We start from the raw sequence: 21,226 nt of genomic DNA, 5'->3' as shown, positions 1-21,226 counted from the left end.
CAACTGAGGTTTAGGGACATGAAGTAAACTGCCCAAGAATACACAGCTGTTGAGTAGCAGAGCTAGAATTCAAACCCAGGTCATCTGAATGCGGAATTCATATGCTTAACAGCTCAATTCTACCGCAGGGTTTCTCAATCTCAGCACTAGCGACATTTGGGGGTGGATAATTCTTTTCGTGGGGGGCTGCCTTTTTTTCCCTGTAGGATATCTAACAGCTTAGAGGCATCCCTGGCATTTGACCACTAGATGCCAGTAGCATGCTCCCTTCCCTCTTCTCCAACTGTGATAGAAATGTCTCCAGACGTTGTCAAAGGTCCCCTAAGGAGCAAAACTGCCATCACCTGAAAACCATTGTTCTACCCCAATTCCTTTTTATACTGATAATATCTCATGCTATTAATCATGTTTAGAAATATAATTTTATTGACTCCGATGCATTGTATTGTATATTAAATTAGTGGTGCACATAAAATATTACATTTGATTATTTTACAGAGAAAAATTTGTTTGAAAACGTAAGCAATCAAGTTCATTGAAATCTATCCCTTTGATACAGACAAGATGAAAAAACAAACTTCATCAATGAAATAAGAAACAGGAGGTGATCTAGATCGCAAAGACTATTAATTTCCTTCTTTTTAAAATGGGTTGCTATTTTTCACCTCTATACTTTAGGAGATAAAATTAAGGGATAGGTCAGTTACAAGTTTCTTTAATAGGGAAGGAGTTTGATTTCTGTGAACAGACATGGCCTAAGTCGACTAGCAAATAAAATATTACAGCATGCATATTTACCTGAAAATGAAAATCACATCATTAGGCAATCTTTGAAAATTTCAGGGTTTCATTATTTTCCTCAAATGTCTAATAAATCAAAATTTACTAATTCTTTCATTTTGTTTCTGTTCTTTTAAAATATATAGACTTAAATATATATATTAAAAGTAAGTAATTTGCTATTTCTATGTACATCATTCACTATATATTTTAATATTTACTGCTATGTTAGCTACTTTCAGAAAATTATAAAAATTAAGGTCTGGGCGAGCCATGGTGGCTCAGCGGCAGGAACGCTTGCCTGCCATGCCAGAGGACCCGGGTTCGATTCCCGGTGCCTGCCCATGTAAAAAAAAAAAAAAAAAAAATTAAGGTCTGCCTTCCTGAGGGAATTATTTTAGGAACAAATCATACAGACACAAAAGCCTTAATAATAATAAAACAAGACAGTATAATGCCACCAGGAAAGTGTTTCATGTAATTCACTAAGTAAAATACACATATACTTGTGCACATACACACACACACACACACACACAAAGTGAAGTTAAGGAAGATAGTAAAATTCATTTAATAAGCATGTTCCATATAAACAATCTGTCACAAATATTGCATTTTAAGGGTCTACATGAAAAAAATTATAAGATGCACAGACCGGAAGTAAAATTATGAGACAAAAGCAGCCCAGAGATGTTTATGTGTCTAAGCTTTTCCAAATCTTCTTAGGGGTTGGAAAACAAATCTGATTCATTTTTTATTAAAAACACACACTCTGTCCATGTGATTATTGACTATTCTATTATTTCTTCTCACCAAATTCGTAATTCCCTACAAATCCCAATAAAGTTCTAAATTAATGGTGGTTGATTTAAATTTCCCAAGAAATGGTTTATACATTGCCATAAAAATGGAATAAAAATTATATCCGGCTAAATAAATCCTAAAGAGAACACTGGATTTTCTTGGGTATATAGACAATGATGCGTATTTAAGTGATCATATATTCTTTACCTTCTCCTTGGGTGCAACTTGGCAGTAACCTAACTTTCAGCAGCCTACAGTGCACATGGTGGTGGCAACTCAGGTGAGCGACGTCACTACAAATGACCTAATACACACACGTTGCTGCGATATTACCACAGTTGGTGCCACATCAAACGTCTCAGGAAAACACAACCACGAAGCCTTTCAACTTGCATAAACTCAGCACTTGATAGGTTATGAGTCTTTATTTTCTTCCTTTTGGGGGTTTTCAGATTGTTCCTGTGCGGTTTCTTCCTTTTTCTCTTCTACACCTGAAAAAAATAATTTTTCATTAGTTGGAATCGAATCATGTTCAGGTCCCAGGCGCCGGTCCTGTGAGGGTGAGTGCATTTGTAAACAGGAACTTTGACGACCTTACTAGTTAACAGGTGCCCGAATTGAGTGGGGAGGCGGCGTAATCCAATATGGCAGAAGACCTCACAAGCAAAGGAAACTGGACATGAGGGAGAAGCCAGAGGGCAGTCAGAAGCCGGAAGCCATGGAATCCAGGAGAGAGAGAAGACAACACCATGTGCACTGCCACCTGACAGAAAAGCTGAGGCGCCCCAAAGATTGCCCACCAGCCCGAAGATTCCGACCCCGAGAGGAAGCAAGTCTGCTAGGCTCTGAAGCTGTGAGCCAATAAACTCTTGTTGTAGAGCCAACACACTGTAGGCTATTTGCTTTAGCAGCTAGGATACTAAAACATGGTTCTTATACACAATATACTGAACCGTATTTTGTATTATAGTGTAACACAAGAGCCGTTTTTTTCTTTATCCATCTTAGTCATTTTCTGCTTGACTAGAATATATGTTGCCCTCAACTCAGATGTGGAAACGACACAAAGAAAAGAGGCTTGTGTAGGTTTGGGGTTCTATATTCTCCTAATAGCTGCCTCTGCTTTCCTCCAGGATAATTATATCAAGCGTGTTTATGTAACTTACTATGTGCCAGGCAGTCTTCTAAGGTATTATTAAAGCCTCCATTTACAAGTGGGTAAACTGAGGCACATGCAGACTAGGAGGTATGCCCAAGGTCAGAGAGTCAGAGGCAGTGGGCCCACGACAAGGATCCGGGTCAGTGGCTCCCTGTCCACACCTTGCACCGCCGCCCTCTCCCAGGCCACGGCCTCTCCAGCTCTCTCACACTCCCCTCCTTCCAAGGGACATCAGACAGGGAGCACTCAACTCCGAGCCCCCAAACCTCTGTGCCCCTGCCGTCGCACTCACCCCTTCCTCCCTCCCTCCTGTTCTAGTGGAAGGTGTGCTCCTCAGGATTGGCTACCTAATTCAGGGGGCCCAGGGGAAAATGCAAATGCAGCCTCCCCTGTGCAAAACTTGTGAAAATTTTCAGGATGGCAACTGTGGAGCAGTAAACCAAGCGTGGATCTCCTGAGTCCGGCCTGCGCGACCGTGCAGGTGGCCGGCCTGGGGAGCTGTCCCCGGTGCTGCCCTCCCCGGGGCCTGATGCCTCCGCGGCCCGCACCCCTTCCACTCCTGCCCCATCAGGAAGTGACTCCAGGACTCACCCCCTCTCTCGTTTCATCCAGCTTTCTCTTCTTGCTCCTTCTTTACCTCAAAGTCACTCTCATTTTCAAACAAACAAAAAACCAAGCTCCTCTTTCAACTGTAATCCTTCTACTTACTGTCCTCTTTTCTCCCCTTTACAATGTACCATCTTTTACTGTTTCCATTTAAAAATAAAACGAACTCCCGCCCCCCTCTCCAGTTTCTCCTACTGAGATCACCAATGGCTTCTCTGGAGATAAGTCTGGTGGAGTCTACTCAGGCCTTCAATTTTTATTCAGAAAAAGTATGCACTGTGTGCCAAGCAGGAAACAACCCACAGATCAGGGCCCCAGGGAACTTCTGATAAGGGACATGGACAACCAACAAGGCAGATAAATAAAATGTACGGTGTGTGGGACAATGGTGCGTGCTCAGGAGGAACAGAACACACTGAGAAGCATCAGGGCTGGCAGGTTGTGATGTAAGAGGACACTCTGGGAGTGTCCCATGGAGAAGGGGGGATTTGAGTTAAGATTTGGGAACATGAGGGAGTCAGCCATCAGGAAAGCAGGGAGAAGGGCACTCCAAGCCGAGAGAACAGAAGGTCAACATGCAGGAGGGAACTGCAAGGAAGACAGTGAAGCTGAAGGAGGGAGAAGGAAAAAGAGCAGAATATGGGGTCAGAGAAGTATCAGGAATTCAGAGCTTGCAGGTGAAACACGGCTGATTTCTGGATCAATTTTGAAAGAAATCACCATTGAGCAGGAATCAGAGCATCTTGTTCAGGATTATCAGATCATATACGAAGCTTGTTTCCTATACCAGTCTCATTTTTCACTTTGAAATCTGAAAGTGAATACTTAGAAATACATCAAACGATGATTGGAGATAAAAGAGCAAATCTTCAAAAGAGGTATGGTTACTCTGAACTTTGTATTGCAATATTAACAAAAGGAAAACGGGCAGTCAAAAAAAGTTTGCAATTGATGCAAAGAATTAAACACAAGGATGAAACAAAATGACCACTAAATGACAGCTCTGATTTATTTTAATACAGTATTAATTAAAAGTGTAATTTGGTAAATAGGTTCAAGTGGTTGTTACTTAAAGGACACACCATTTGACTATTTACTGAATTACTTCTTCACATTAATCATGGAAATCATTGTTATAACACAAGGTGCAGTGTAGGGTTTACAAGGAGTGTCTCAGAGGACAAGAATTCGCTAAGATGCTTCTTCAAAAACAAGTCAAATAAATGTGGGACGGAAGTGCTGTGTGTGCCCTCCTCAGAGGGTTGTAGGACAACAGCATATTAAAGACTATAAAAAAGGCTCTGAGAAATCATTGTGTAAAAAGGAAATTTACTCTGACAAATGTTAAAAGGCAATTGTTGAGGCATGTAGATATTTCAATAAAAATATTTTTTGAAAAAAAAAAGTCAATTGTGTCTAAACCAATAATACCAAATTTATTTGAAGATACCATCCTTTCGTATGGAACACATTAAAATCCACAAAAATTTCCATGAAACATACCTTAAGAAAAGTTGGGGTAATGGGAAAGGTGAAGGCTTGGGAACCAGAGATTTTATCATCATCTAACTCTGTGAGCTTCAATAAGTCTCTTAACCTGCTAGGGGTTTAATTATGGCAATATCTATACAGCAAAACAGCTTTACAAGACTCAGCTTTCTACAAGATTCAGCTTTCTATACAGCTTCTAAGATTCCTTCTCCTTGCATTCTTTATTTCCCTATCAAATTAAAAGATAATCTATGCTTGTTAGCTATAGGGTAATTCCATGTGTACTGTTTTCTCCTATATTCTACGAAAAACACTTGAATATTTCAAAGTCCACGCTTCTGAACACTCTGGTACTCCAAACCGTACATCAAACTGTGTGACTGACACGTCCATTTGGATATCTCAAAGGCATCACAAACGGAATACAGAGAAAGCTGAAATTTTCATTCCTCCAATTCTCAAAAGCATCCCTTTTCTCAGTATAAAACGGTGTCCTTATCCATCTGATTGCTCTAAGAGTTATCCTTCATTTCTCTTTTCCTCATCTCCTCTACATCCAACCCATCAGCGATGCTGATGGATTCTGTCTCAAAAACATATCCCAAATTTGTCCACCCTTCTCCACCTTCTTTAACTACTCAAAGCCATCATCAATTCTTGTTGCACAAATGCAACGTCTCCATTGGTGAAAGGTTAACAAAACCCTTTCTCTTTCTCAAAGAACAAATTTGGCTTGGCATTAATTTCCTAGTGGTTACTCTGGAAACCAGACAAAGGTGTAATATCAGCCTGGTTACTGAGCTTATCGTAAAAATGACCTGACATCAGATGTGGGCCATGGTCGGTGTTGTGAGTCTGAAGGTTTAATTGGACCTAAAAGTTCCCCTAATGGGTACTGTACCTCCCAATCCAGTATTTCCAATATTACCCTTCTACAATCCGTTCTCCACATAACAGGCAGAGTGCACATTTTACACATAAATGACGTGACTCCCCTGATGAAAACCCTCACATTTAGAAGAAAATTCAATTTCTTCACCCAAGTTTATAAAATCCTACAAAATCCAGCCTGTGTTCATCTCTCCAACATCATCTTGCACACTCTCTCCCTCATTCACTGTCCTCAAGCCACAGCACTAGAGTTTGACCTTCATCTTATTCCAACCTGAGAACCTTTTACTCAGCTGCTCCTCTGCATCAGAGGCTCTTCCCTCTGATCTTTATGAGGCTGGATCAGTCAGCTGCTATTCAAAGCACAGGGCTATCATCCTCTCAGTTAGGGCTTCCCCGATGCCCAATATAAAGCAGCTTTCCAATAGCACTCTACCACAGCACCCTATTTTGGCTCTGTGATAGCACATAACCCTCTCCTGTTGTTTTCACTCAGTTAGACATTTGTTTGCAATCTATCTCTTCTGACTGGAATATGAGATTCCTGACAGCAGGAGTTTCTATCCGTCGTACTCACCTCTGTGCTCCAAGCTTCTAGCATAGTGCCTAGTGCCCTTAGTGGGGCTTCGGCTGCAGGACGAAGCATACGAATAGCAAACGATGGTGGGAAGGAGGGAAAGGCCCTTAGCGGTGTCTAGTTTTCTGGGCTGCCACCCTCCCTCTCTACCTGCTTCTGTCTTCTAAGAAGGCATCATGACTTTCCCAACATAGTTACCAATTTGGAAGGGATAGATTAGGACAGATGATAAACAAGGCAAATCTCAGGTGACTTTCATGTGGGATGCAGGACCTTTGAGATCTTAGATTTCCTTCCACCTAAGATCATTGCTAAAAATAAAATCTAAATCTACCAAACAACAGCAAAAACAGGGTAGATCTAAGGCAAACCTGCAGACTCCCAGAGTCACTGAAACCATCATGCCTGTGACAGACCCTAGCTTTTGGGTTTTATTAGCAATTGGAAACTATTCATCATCGAATCCTTAATAATATGGAGCATTTGCAACTTGGGTAATGAGAAAGGTGTGCCTTAAAACTCCTTACTTACAGCTTCCTTAATAAAACATAACATCTACTTATATGATCCTACTTCATTTATGTATTCTTCAATATCCAGTAATAGATATACGGATTTTTTTTTAACATTTTTAGTTTCTTAGTCACTGCCTTTAAGTTCATTCCAGAGCAATCTGAAGGAAAATGTAAAATTAAGAATAATATACTTTCAGATAATGGTCTATCTAGGAACAAAATACAATGGAGAAGTTTACTAACTTTTTTACAGTGTATTTGTTGATTAACATTAAACTTTATTGTATACTTAAGGAACATAAAGTATGCATAGGCTTTTACCCTAACAAATAATTTATTTTCTCTACCTCATTAGTTTAAAATGGGTCCTTCAAGAACAACATCAGCTTCTGACAGTCAAATTATGTTTTAAAACTTAAAAGGCCAAAAACACTACACATTTAATTTTCCTTCCCTTCCTCTCTCATTTTTTTTGTGTGTGGGTGTGTGTGTGCAAGGTCCGGGAATCGAACCCAGGTCTCCTGCATGGAAGGCGGGCATTCTACCACTGAGCCACCATGTACCCCCCCCCCCCACCATTGTGTGCATATGCATCTCCTGCTTTACTATGACCTGTACTGCCCCATATGAGGAATGACTTTCCTCATCACATGCTTTGAAGAAGGATGACGTCGGGAACAAAGGTGAGGCCACCACTGGACTACAGGTTAAGGCCACAGTCCTCGGTCAGGCAAGCACAGATATATTTCATGGGGATCAAATCAGCCACATTCTTAACTTTTCCAGGTAGTGAGTGACATTTGAGGCCGAGACAACAGGCCTCTCCTTAGGCTCATGTGAACGTGTGCATGTGTAGTGGTTTCAAATCCACTTTTGCCTTGCTGCTGTCAGGATTAACTCCTACACCACACCTCGATTTAAAGAGTCTACCACAGGTATGCTGGCGGTGGCATGCAACTAAGATTATTTTTATCTCTATGAAGTTAACTCCTCTAATACTGTATTGAAAGTATATTTCTTTCAAGACATTAAACTCCGGAAGTTCTATGAGCTTTATGCAAACAACGGAAGCAAAATCCGAGATTTCCCTTCATTGGTTTGACAGCGCTCCCTCTCCCTTCATTCTGTTTTACTAGTTGAGGGATGATCACCTCTTTTTTTTTTTTTTTGCATGGGCAGGTAACGGGATTCGAACCCAGGTCTCCGGCATCGCAGGTGAGAACTCTGCCACTGAGCCACCGCTGCACCACCCAGAATGATCACCTTTTACACAGAGATTCACTTCAAAGACTTCATCCCTGAAAGGATAGTAAACTCTCTCCTAGACCTGAGCAGTAGAACGATTTGCAGAATACTATAGCGAAGTGGAATTTTTCCAAGGTGGTTTGTCTGTGTCTGGCGGAGGGAAATTTATTTTATTTTTGAGAGCTTCGGAATAGACTGTTAGATCCTGAGGGCAGGGATCGTATTTGTGCACCTCTGCATGCCCAGTCAGTGGCACTGTGCATGACTCTGCACACTGATTAAATACACAAATGCTCAGTTTCCACATACACACCGGGAGATGGAAAGGTGAAACTGTCTACTTTTAGAGAGGCTGAAAAATCCTGGCTTTAAACAAAAGCAGAAAGGGTTTAGTAAACAAGTGAGAAAAAGAGCTTTTAACTACTTAGGAGAAAGACTGCTCCCGAGGAAAACGCTGGTGGAGAGAGCCGGTGGTCTAAGAGGCCTTCGTGCATTTCCTTCCTTTGTGCATTACCTTCCTTCACGCAGAGGGCCTGCAGTTTGAGGGGTAAGTCTGAGGCTGCACCCGGGGCAGCTGGGCTCTGGATGTCCGGCACGGCATTCCGGCGGCCGGCTCTGGCTGAAGACGCAAAGCTGGTGACCGGAGTCTCCACATCAGTCATTTCTGGTGAATCTGTCCTCATAACAACACCTGCAAACGGAATGTGCACATGGAGGAAAGGATGAGGCTTTTCAGAGAGCAAGGTGGCTGGAAGGCACAGCTAGATCAACACCACAACAGGCTGGGGACTCGGGTCACTGCTCACCACCTCCCACCCATGCCCCCTGCTACGGACCTGGAGCTTCCATCTGCACATTCTCCGAACAGAGCAGGAAGGCCACGGTGTGAGCCTGACTGCTGCAAATAACCCCTGAGCCGAATGAGCCACTTGGATGCTTTAGGGTACAGGAGTCCGTTGCCTTCCTTTTGGCTTTTCTGTGGATGGATCAGCCAAACTAGGGTTTGAAAGAAAAAGGACACTGACTTGTTGGGTCACTTCCGTAGAGATTCAGCCCATGACCATTTGCTGTGGTGCTTAGTCAGGCTGGAACCAAATCACTATAATTTGTAGTGACCAAACAAAACACATTCTATTCTTACTCTTCAGAAATAAGAAACCCAACCTTGTCTCAAAGGCTTTTATTTCTCCCAGAGGGCTGTGTATTTTGAGTTGTTCTAGTCTCAGACCTATTTTTACCCCTAATTTTTAGGAAAAGTAGGATTGTTAGACCTTATCTTATTTTTCTAAGCATCCTTGAGTTTCTTAGCAATTGTCTCTATCTAAGAAAAAAATCTAAAAATGTCATATTCACTATACAGGGAGGGAAGTAGCAGATATTGCTTATTCTAAGATTAACCCTCTTTCACATGTTTTCTGAATGAACCTTTCTTAGGAAGTTAACAAAGAATGATATCTCAAAAGCGGCAGCACCAGCAAGCATTAATTGAGAACCCATTAAGAGCCAGGATCTCAGCAAGCGTTGAGCGTTGACCATCTATAGGGTACTTATACTCTCTCTAAGGGAAAAAAGAAGGCAGATATGCAAGGATAGATAACATAACATAGAACATGCCAGTATCAACCAAGATGTGGTAGGCTGAATGATGTGCGCCAGTGAAAACATGTTTTTAATCTTAACCCAAATTCCTGTGGATGTGGACCCACTTATAAATAGTTCCTTTTGAAGATGTTGTTTTTAGTGAAGGCATGGCCAGCTGAAGCAGGATGGGCCTTAGCATGGATTTCTAGAAGCCCTATAAAGAAAACCCCAAGTTACAGTAGCCATAAAGGGGAAGACATTGCCATGTGATGTGAGACAGAAATAAGCCAAGGAAGCCAAAGGATCAGCAGCAGCCAGGACAAAAATGCTACCAACCCTGGGAGAAAGCATCTTGACTCTGGGCCTCTTCTAGCCTCAAAACCATGAGTCAATAGTTCCTGTTGTTTAAGCCAAAACCAGTTCGTGATATCTGTGATAGCAGTTCAATTAAACTAACATGCAAGGGATGGGTATAATCATTTTGTGGTGCTTAGATGAGTCACAAGACACAAACTAACCTCTTCAATGTAGTTGGAAGGGAGCCCTTTATAAATGATTAACTTCTATTAAGGAAATGCTGAAATGGAAGTGAAATAGAAAATGTGGTCCACAGCACCCAAGAAATGCATGTTGAGCTTAACACATGTGTCTCAGGAGTTCAGGAGTGGTCTGATTTTACCCTAGAGAGCAGGCATTCTAGGACATCCCCGGTCTTTCCAGGAAGTATGAGAAATTTGAAAATAATGCTTAGTTTTCAGATGCCATTTTAGAACCAGACTTCCAACTATTTGATATTTGTCAGCTGTTTGGCTTTGACAGACTCATTGGAATACTGAATTAAAGTACTTGACTAAAGAGCACTAGACTATTCGTAAAAAAAAAACAAAAACAACTCGGTTGCAGGCTATCAGTTAATCCATTTAATCCATGTAATTTCTCAGAGCCACAGTTCCTTCCCTACATAATGAGTATAAAAATTCTCTGATTCACCAAATTCTTGAAAAGAACTGATGAGAAAATGATATAGAATATTCCACCATGAATCCTAACAAGAAAAATTCATGTTTTCTAGGAGGAAGTAAACTAGCATTTATTCAATACTGCAAGGGCATTTTTACATCTATTATCCCATTTAAGCGTCCCAAACAATCCGGTGAGGTAATGAAGTGTGACTTTCACTTTGTAGATGTACAACATGGGGCTCAAAAAGGGTAAGCAACTCATCTAAAGTTATCCAGTGGCCACTCCAGCACTAGCTCAGGGATATAAAATCCACTTTCATCTCCCTCTGAACACAAGATGTCACGGATAGCCACAAAAGAGCCCTTCAGCCTTTTGAAAAAAAATGTTGTTTCCACATCTCCATGGTACATAAAGACATAAAACAGCTACTTTAGATTCTGTCAATTTTTAAACTCATGTCTGTTATTGTCCTATACAACACATTGCACTTGTTGATTTTTAAAAAATGGATAATACATATATAACAGACAGACAATTTCTCCCTTCAAATGCTTTGTGACATGTCAAGAAAACATAACCCATGCAAAAATGAGGAAACAATACTAAGAATAATGGAAGACAGATTAACTTCCAGGTTCTTTTAATTTTCTGAGCTTAAAAAAGTTTCCTTGCTAAACGAGGAAGCTGATTCACTAGCAACTCTTCCTTTTTTTCTTTTACAGAATTAGCAGTGGAATCTAGACAAGTTCTGCTTTGTCGACTCTGAGCACTTACAGAAGCTGTAACCATTTGGACATTATGAGATTTAGCAGAAATTGTTGCAAGCCCACTGCAAGGGAATTCTCTTTAATGTTTCTGGGAACACACTTCCATCTTTATTGAAAATAAATAATTTTCAGCAGGTCCTAGCAAAAGTCCCTGCTTAGCTCCCAGTGGATGAGAGGAGCCTATTAATAAATGAGTACGTTTGTATGTTATAAACATAATTGTAATCAAATGAAGTTTTTTGCAATATCTTCCCCTCCCAACTGAGACTATTCACCCTCTTAGCACATGAATTCTTTCTTTAATCTTCCTTACTTGAAGGCATAACTCCAAAGAGATGAACACCTTCTTTTCTCATCTTTGGACCAGTATCACTTGCCTAATACATCATGGTGAAACTGCTACTTATTCTACACATAAGACCTCAAAGAAATTTCCTACCCACCAAATCAGTTCTCTAGGGGAATGAGTCAGATATGTGAAAAAGCACTTAGAGTGACTAACAAACTAAAAAGGGAAAAGGCATGCATTTTGGAAAGTCAGTACCTTTCACTTGGCCAAAAGACAGAGAAAAAGAGACACACATGGGTCTCAGCTGATAACCAAATGCTTTATCTCTCTCCAGCTGTCAATACTGCAATACCTTAAACTAGATTTCTTCAATACTCTGCCTACAGATCATTATTTTGTATAATTTTTTTCTATTTTGGGAATAGAATATATACAATAACTCATCCAAAGAAGATCAAAGAACTGGAACAACTGCCTGTGTGGACCAACAAAAAAAGATCATTATACTTACTCATCCAGTCCACATTTACTGAGCATCTACTGGTTATTAATGCCAGGCCCTGTGTTAGTGCCACAAGCTACCAAGGGGAGCCCACATCTGGTGAGATGGAAAACATTTTTATCTTTTCATTTACCTCTCTTGATTTCAAATCCTATTATTTGGAAATAAAGCAAAAGCATACTCTATTAAAATATGACTCCGTTTACCATATCTCCTAGTCTCCTAGGTATCTAGACCATTTTAGGCTTAAACAGAGCTTATGTAAATTGTGTAATTTTTTTTTTTAATGAAGAGTTTACTAAGAAAGCTACACAGGAAGTATGTGTTGGGGATTTTTCTAAATGTGTTTAAATTTCATATAGGTCCTTCCTCTTTGTAAATTACTCAACATCCTATGGTGGTTTTGTGCCTTAAGTATAAGTCAAAAGAATCTCTAGTTTCTGTTCATTGACACATTTTTTTCGCATTCAGATTCTTGCTTGATAATGATATGGACAGACCCTTCAACATACATCAGTAGACTCATGGAAGTTATTTTTACCACAAAGAATTTGGGGCAGCTTAAACATATAAAATTCAAAGCACGAAGTCAAATAGAATTTTCCATAATCTTTCAGATAAAGTAATGGCAAACCTGAACACCTTTCCAGCAAAAAGGTAACTTATACTAAAATCGGTCCACTTAGAATAATAACATGGACTGATGCCAATGAGGATAAAAAAGCTCTTCTATGCACTAAACCATGTACCCCTCTTGAGTGAGGATGAAACGTTTAGCTGCTCATCCTATTCTCTTTAGCTGCCAGCTAGAAAGGCTTAACCCAATATACATGCTCCATAAAGGACTATATGGACTGAGTTTGCCAAATGTTTTCCCCCAGCTCCTTGCAGATTCCTGAAAGGACCATTAAGCTTTTTCCCTCCATTGCATGATTTTAAAGTAGAAAGGTAATTTAGAGACCACATATTCTAACCTTCCAAATTCAAACACTTGAGTGATACATCAAAGAAACAAACAGTTTGGGTCAAGCAAAAACTTTCTTAAATTTAGACAGTACTTTTTCTGCTATCGCCATGTTTCTTCCTGTGCCTCTTCAAAATATACAAAAGTTTTCATACCTAAAAGGATTTTAAAAAATAAAAGAATCATTCTACACTGAAAAATTTATATATCATCATGAGAGATGTGTGTGTAAAGTATAGTGAGTGGTATCTGAGATGAGTTGTATTTTCAGTTCTCCTTTAGACAAGCACTAATGTTTCCCTATTTATAAGTAGCTATAAACAATATCAGAGCACCCCTCTTAGCTTATATCTTACAGGTTTTTGACATTTCATCCTAACTCTCTCCTATATTTTATTTCCATCTTTCTGTGTGGTTAGAACAGAGAGGACATGGCACAGATTGGAAGGAACCAGTCCCTTTCTTTTGTTTTCACCTTACTTGAAAGCACTTTCCATACTCTTTCACTCTTATTCATTTATAATGTTGCCCTTTTTCCAATTAGTGATTCAAGTAAATGCAGTATCTTCCCAATTTACTAAGGTACTGCACCCTAATTTACTAAGGTACTATGTTCTAATTTACTAAAGTAGTGGATTCTGCTCAAAGAAGTATTTGAATTTGATTTTTAAATTACTAATAATTTTCTTCTTTGTTACTCCTGCAAAGCATCATCTGTTCCCTATGGGATTTGGCACAATAAGGAATTCCCTTGCCCTCAGTTGGGATATCTGGGGAAGGTATATTTTTGCAGAGGCAGGATTGGTTAATTCCAAAATAAGAAAACAGGGCTACCCAGGGAATGTAGCTTGTGAGTGGGGCCCCAGAGGATGAGTAAGTGAATTCCAGTAGGAGGGTGTCTTCAGACAGCCCATTTCTTGTTTTTACTCTTTTCCAACTGTCTTTAAACACAAAGTGCTCCTAAATTCAAAAGGGGCACAAAGATACTCTGAATACATAAAAGCCTTAAAATTGAATTTGCACTAATGGGAAATGATATGATTCTGAAGTTAATGTGGTACACTTGCAGCCTGCCTTCAGAGTGGACAGCAGCCCAACTGCACAGGGGAATTTAAATGCACGGCCTGAGAAGCCAGCATCACTTTTGGCAAGAAGGGTGGTTTCAGAAGGTCAAAAGACTTTTGATGATGTCAATAAGAAGGAGAGAAGGGGAGGTCAACTCTGACCGCTGTTGCCACAATGGAAATATATTTGTATCCCCTGTGCTTAGTACATGGATTGGAACATAATTGCTTAATAAATGGTTTATTTGTTGAATAGTAGCTGATAATTATAAATTATAAGCCAATAAACATCGTCAGTGGAGACTCTTTTGATTATTAATATTTATAAAGACAAAGTTCAATGATTAGATATTAAAATGGATTTTGTTATGGTAACATCAAAATAGCTTTCGAGGCAGACCATAGACTTGTGGTGAATACAACGCCTCGAAGGTGTGGGTTACAGAAACATCACGTGTCATATGCAGAACAACAGTTAATGCAACTGCTCTTGGAGTGGTCGCCCTTCACTTAGTCTGCATGTTTGTTGAGCAGTCGATTGGAACCATGGAAGGGTTGGCGTCCTGAAAGTGAACGGGCCTGAAGCTAAGTCCTGCACCATCCTCTAACAGATATGTGGTTTCTAGCAGGACATCTAACTTCTCTGTTAATAAAGAGAACATATTTAACAGAAGTACGATTAATACCACCTATTTTACTACCTTAAAAGCAGTACATAAATGTCTTGGTTAATGACTATATGAATAAAATTTGTTGAGAATTGGTCATATTAATTTATAGGCAATACGGAGAATATCATTACGAACATCAATTAACCTCTTGAAAATACTGTTGGTATAGTTTTAGAGATAGTCATTGGTATTGGGGATATAAAAGGGAAAAGTGATACACCCTGAGACATTCTCAGAAACTTGCTGTTAGAAAAAGAAAGGTTTCCTTTTTAATCATGTACCCCTTACTTCACCTCCCTCCCAAAATACCCTCAAACTTGGCTCTCTTTCTTTATCTGGTAACATCTCTACCAGACAACCAGAAAAAAATCCTTTTCTGTAAAGGAAAACCATATCTCAGGTACCTGGTTACAGTGGCAGGTGAAAAGGGACTATCTATTGCCATTTCAAGAATGGGAATTTCTCCCTAAAGACGAACTTTCAGCAACAAACCATGGTTAAGTGCCCTCTTTGATAGCTAACATGGGATTGGAATTCTCACTAATTTCTTTATTATGTCTGGAAAACAAGTCTTAATCTGAGTAATACATAATGACATAGTATGGGAAGAAGGGTCACAAAAGATAATATACAAGACAGTTCTGTTCTGCTTTCTCTATGAGGCTCCCCCCCCACCACACCATTTAAAGACGCATCACTTTCTGGTACTCCCCAATTCCATTCCCTTGCTCTACTTCCCCCCCATCCTCACCCCCTTTTAACATATAACATAATGTACATTTGATTACATTTACTGCTTATCTGTTTCTGGCACTAGACTGTAACTCCACCAGGGCAGAAATTTTTGTGGGTTTTTCACTGATATGTTCATGGCACTAAAACCATGCCTGTCACTTACTTAATATGCACTTGATAAATGTTTGTTTACTAAATGAAAGGTTTATCTTTCCATTTTGCTTTTTCAAAATGTATTTTTTTATTTTACGTATTAAAGTAGTATAAGCTCATTTGGGCAGAAAAGACAACGTTTCTTAAAAGTATATAAAGAAAAAGAGATTATCTGGTACCCAGCTCCCAATGGACAGCACAGCTATCATTTTGGTGTATAATTTTCTGGAATATTTTTATTTCTCATATACACAAACATATCAAATACATGTTTTACATGTATTTTGAAGTTAGGTTACATTTATTTTATATCATTTTATTCTATATTAAGAATACAATATTATTCACACTCACATATGCCTGAATTTTTAATGAATGTTTTATACAAAGAAAATCTTTTAGAAAGTCAATATATTACCTTATATACCAACTATGTAAACTATACAGAGCCAAAAGGCAAAATGTAATGGTAAAGTAAGGGACATGATTAAGGTCTGAAATTATACATCTTTCCTTGATTAGATTGGATAAATTATGTTATTATATAGATAAGACATTTGTGAAATGTACAAAACTTTTAAAGTTTCAGTAAAGCTGTTTTCTTCTATTTCATCAGTTTGCAGGAAACTTCTTTGGGACCTCTCAGTCCTTTTTTAAAAGAATTTAATTTTCATCTTTTTTTCTACCGACTAAGGAAAGGGGATAAATGATTGAACCTTTCCAAACTCTGATTTGTTTTCTTTCCAAGTTCTCTTCAGTACTTATTCTTCTTTACAGGAGAAGAAATCATTTTAGTGCTTCATCAAGCAAAAACTCAATCAGAACCACAGTAGTGGGCCACGGTGGCTCAGCAGGTAAGAATCCTTGCCTGCCATGCCTGAGGACCTAGGTTCGATTCCCGGTGCCTGCCCATGTAAAAAAATTAAAAACAAAAAACAAAAAAAAAACACAGTAGCAAGAATTTAAGAGATGTTTTGAAGATTTTCTGGGTCATGGAGACAGAAAAGTTTCCAACCAAATAATTTCAGAAGGGACAACCTTACTATTAAAATGGTTTTGTTCATTAAATTATGTTTGTTGGTATTAATCTACACCTAAGGTAATAAAATAAAAACCATTTAAATGGATGCATTTAGCTTTTACAAGAAACTCACATAAAAACAAGGAATACTTAACTATATTTCTTAATATTATAGCAATTCAATAGAAAAAAAAATGAGACTTCCTGAAGAATGATATCTAAAACATATCCAACAGACATAACAAATGAGTTCAAAACCAGTATGCATGCAGTATTAATTTTAAAAGTACACACATAGAATGACACCGGCTAGGTGTCAGGGTAAGAAACTCCAAATGCATGCCCCTCTACAGAAACACTGAAAAGCAAGCAGGAACCGTCAGAAACAACCTTCTCAGAACTCTGGAAAATAGTCAAAGGTAAATAGCAACCAAGTGAATGCTGACTCAAGAAGAGTAATTAAAAATTGTAGGAAAACTGCACAGTACTTTTACTTGCCCTGGCCACGCTCCTTCCTCCAGCTCAGATACATCTGAGGGACAGTGGTCTATGTTCCAATGTGAGTGCCTGGTATCTGATCACTGAGGGAACAGAAAGCATACCTAATATGAAAATTCAGTGTGTGTGCATGTCTCTTTCAATCCAACTGGTGACTACCTGAAAGACTGGCTTGTCTTTTTTGCTTAATGTAGAACTCACTCAGCGGAGAAACAGTGGAGAAGAGTGACAGAACTGAGAGAAATGCAATCACCGGGCATAAAGACTGTGAATGAGACATACAATACAGCACCTGGGGCCTTGGAGGAAGAGTTTTGGAGAGACCTTTTTTGTACATAGTGCATACTTGGGAATTGAAAATACTGTGCATGTCCAGGACAAGATGTGTGCTCAGAAAGGACCCTAAATGTATATCCTGGGCTTACTGCTTACCTATAAACTCAGCACAAACTGCACTAAGCTTAGAAGAAGAGCTTCAACACAGAGCTAATTTATATCCCAATCTCAACTATTAAAAAAAGAAAATACACAGAAATTACTTTAATAAAACCTGAGTTAAAAAAAGAAAAAGAAAATACAGCAAACACTGGGAGAGGAAGTGACTCTCATTTTAATAGTCAACACATCAAAATATCCAATTGTCCAGGCTTCAACAAAAATTACAAGAAATACAGAGAACTAGGAAGAGAGGATCCACTAAAGGAAACAAAATAAAGTAACAAAAACTATCCCTGAAGCATAGATATTGGACTTACTAATCAGAGATATCAAGTCAATGTTCTTAAATAAGTTCAAGAGTTAAGGACAAATAACTAAAAGAAATCAGGAAAACAATATACAAACAAAAGGAGGAACTCAATAAAAAGATAGAAAATTTTAAAAGGAGCCAAACAAATTCTGGAGCTTAAAAGTACAATAAATATAAGTTGAAAAGAGGAGTTCAATGGGAGATTTGGACAGGTAGGATAATAAATCAGCACACTTGAGGATAGGATAATTGAAATTATTCAGTCTGAGGAGTTGAAAGAAAAAAGAATGAACAAAGGTGAACTGAGTCAAAGGGGCCTGTGGGACACTATGAAACAAAGAATATATGCTGCATATGATATATGCATAAAGGGGCTTTCAGAAGGAGAAGTGAAAGTAAAAGGGACATAAAGAATAAGGAAACAATGACTGAAATTTGACAACAGGCAAGAATAGATACATCCAAGAGACTCAATGAATTCTAAGTAAGATATACTGAAAGAGAATCATACCAAGACACATTGTAGCCAAACTGTTGAAGGCCACAAAGAGAGAATCCTAAAGCAGAGAGAGAAATGACTTGTCAGATACAAAAGAGTCTCAATAAGGTTAAGTGCTGACTTCTCATTATAAACCATGGAGGCCAGAAACAGTGAGATGATATATTTAACGTACTGAAAGAAAGAAACAACTGTAAATGGAGTATTCTATATCAAGCAAAACAGTGCCTCAAAAATTAGGGTGAAATCAAGACATTCCCAGATAAACAAAGCTCGGGGAGTGGAACACCACCAGGTTAGCACTACAAGAAATGCTAAAAGAAAGGAAAAGACACTAGGCAATAACTTAAAGCCATGTCAAGAAATGAAGATCCACAATAAATGTAACTACATGGATAAACACATTGTCAACATTGTTGTATTCTTCATTTGTAACTCTACTTTTTTTCTGACATGATCTAAAACACAAATGCATAAAAATCATAAATCTATGTTATTGGGTTCAAGCACAAACATGAATTGGGCAAACAAAGTATAGAGAAAAACATGAAGAAGGTTGGGTGAAGGTGTAGAGAAACAGAGCTTCTGCATACTTTTGAAGTTAAATTGGTAAAATTCAAACAGCATTGTTACAGATTTAAGACGTTAAATATAAACCTTATAGTAACCACAGAGGAAATAACTTAAAAATTTACAGAAAAGGAAATGAGGAAGGAATCAAAACATAAGAGAAGATAGCAGTGGAGAAAACGAGGGACAAAAAGATAAGACTTACAAAAACAAGTGGCAAATTAGCTGAAGTAAATCCTGCATTACCCGTAAAACTCAGAATGTAAATGGATTAAACTCTGTATTCAAAAGCCAGAGATTAGTAGAATGGATTAAAAAGGATGATCCAACTAATTGTTGCTCACAAAAGCTCACCTTAGCTCCTAAGATACAAATCCACTGAAAGTAAAGGGTAAAAATATTCCATGCAACCAGTAACCAAAAGAGAGTAGACATGGCTACACTAACATCAGACAAAACTGACTTTAAGTCAAATACTCTTACAAGAGACAAAGAACATATATTGATGAAAGGATCCATCAATCAGGAAGATCCAGCAATTATATACCTATATGCTTCTAACAAGTGAGTGAGGTGACTTAAGGTTAAACACAGGTGGGCCGAAAGACAGAGCCATAGACCTGCCAAGAGCCTGGACCACAGCAGCTGCAAGACTGCTGGAGGAGACTCCAACCACTGTGTCACGGACCACGCGTGCTGGTTGGAAGCTGTTATGAACCTCAGAAAAGGACATGTTCTTTCAATCCATTCCTGTGGGTGCAGACCTGCTTTGGGTGGGACTTTAGGTTAGGTTATTTCAATTGAGTTGCTACCCACCCCGTTCGAGGTGGGTCTTAATCCTTTGCTGGAGTCCTTTATGAGAGGATAAAAGGTGGTAAAAGCCAAGAGAGCTCAGAGAGAAATACCCACAGAAGTCTGGAGAGAAGGAAAAGCCCCAGATGAGCTAAGAAAGGACCCACAGAGGAAGCCACTAAAACCAAAGCTGAAGGATACAAAACCTGGGAGCAAAAGACCCACAGACACCGGCCATGTGCCTTGCTATTTGACAGAGGAACCCCAAACGCCAGCAGCTTTTCTTTAGAAAGGGTATCTTCTACTTGATGCCTTAATTTGGACATTTTTCATAGCCAGAGAACTATAAATTTTAAACTAATAAATCCCCATTGTTAAAAAGCCAATCCACCTGACTGAAAGAGGGAAGGGAGAAATGAGACAAAATAAAGTGTCAGTGGCTGAGAAATTTCGAACAGAGTCAAGAGGTTATCCTGGAGGTTATTCTTACACATTTTATAGATATCCCTTTTTTAGTTTAAGGCATATTAGAGAGGCTAGAGGGAAGTGCCTGAAACCATAGAGGTGTATTCCAGTAGTCATGTTTCTTGAAGATGAACATATAATGATATGCTTTTGCAATGTGACTATGTGATTGTGAAAGAACAAAAAAACGTAAAATTGTAGAACTATAACCCATGTCAAACTCAGAAATATGTTCTACAACTAATTGTGGTGCTGTGCTTCGAAATTTATAACTTTTTTGTATACATGTTATTTTTCACAAAAAGGTCGACTGTGATGATAACAAAAATATTTAAGCCCTCTAGCTTCATATATTCTGGAGCAGCTAGAGGGAAAAATATGAGAGGAGTGTACGGTAGCCCACGACAAACTCTGGGATCTGTCCTGTAACTATCTGTTGAAGAGTGCTTTGAAAACTAATGCTTTTTAAATTTCTTTGTTTGTATATGTTACACAATAAAAAAAGTTAAAAAAAAAAAAAAAAAAAAGGAAATCCAATCCATTTCTGATATATTGCATTCCAGCAGCTTTAGCAAAGCAAAACAACATGCTTCCTGGTCTTAAACCTGCCCGTAGCTTGAAGGGTACTCCATCCACAGGAAGCACAAGAGCTCCCTGCAACCTACTGCGCTGCTGTTCTGCCGTCCTTAGGTGGCTGCTGTCTCCACTGCTGATGCTCCTCAACCCCTGATCCCTGGCATAAGGTGGCTAGGGAACCATTCTACCAAAAAAAGTTTTAAAGAGGGCCTGAGCATATTGTGCCAGTACCCCCTACAGCACAAGAGGAAGTTTCTATGTTGCTTTAAGAAATGAAAGACTCTCATGCAATTTGCACGG

The 21,226-nt window shown here is 38.9% G+C and overlaps 1 protein-coding gene across 8 annotated transcripts in view; it reads right to left on the bottom strand.

Annotated features, from left to right (window-relative positions):
- Positions 1-1,966: 1,966 nt before the first annotated feature.
- The window catches only part of PKIB (cAMP-dependent protein kinase inhibitor beta), a 116,199-nt gene continuing 96,939 nt past the window's right edge, over positions 1,967-21,226 (bottom strand). For 5 of the 8 annotated variants that reach the window (XM_077162790.1, XM_077162788.1, XM_077162794.1 and 2 more), the window contains 2 exons: positions 8,583-8,759; positions 1,967-2,075 (listed from right to left, as the gene is read on the bottom strand). In XM_077162790.1, the coding sequence (XP_077018905.1) occupies positions 1,999-2,075; positions 8,583-8,759 (254 nt within the window). In that variant the 3' untranslated portion in view covers positions 1,967-1,998. Of the gene's footprint in view, positions 2,076-8,582; positions 8,760-8,904; positions 9,065-21,226 lie in introns of all 8 variants that reach the window. The other 3 variants (XM_077162792.1, XM_077162791.1, XM_077162793.1) reach the window with 1 other exon arrangement.

The sequence above is a fragment of the Tamandua tetradactyla genome, chromosome 5 (genome assembly GCF_023851605.1).
Source record: "Tamandua tetradactyla isolate mTamTet1 chromosome 5, mTamTet1.pri, whole genome shotgun sequence".
NCBI classification, from domain to species: Eukaryota; Metazoa; Chordata; class Mammalia; order Pilosa; family Myrmecophagidae; genus Tamandua; species Tamandua tetradactyla.
This window is presented reverse-complemented; position numbering and strand designations above follow the sequence as displayed.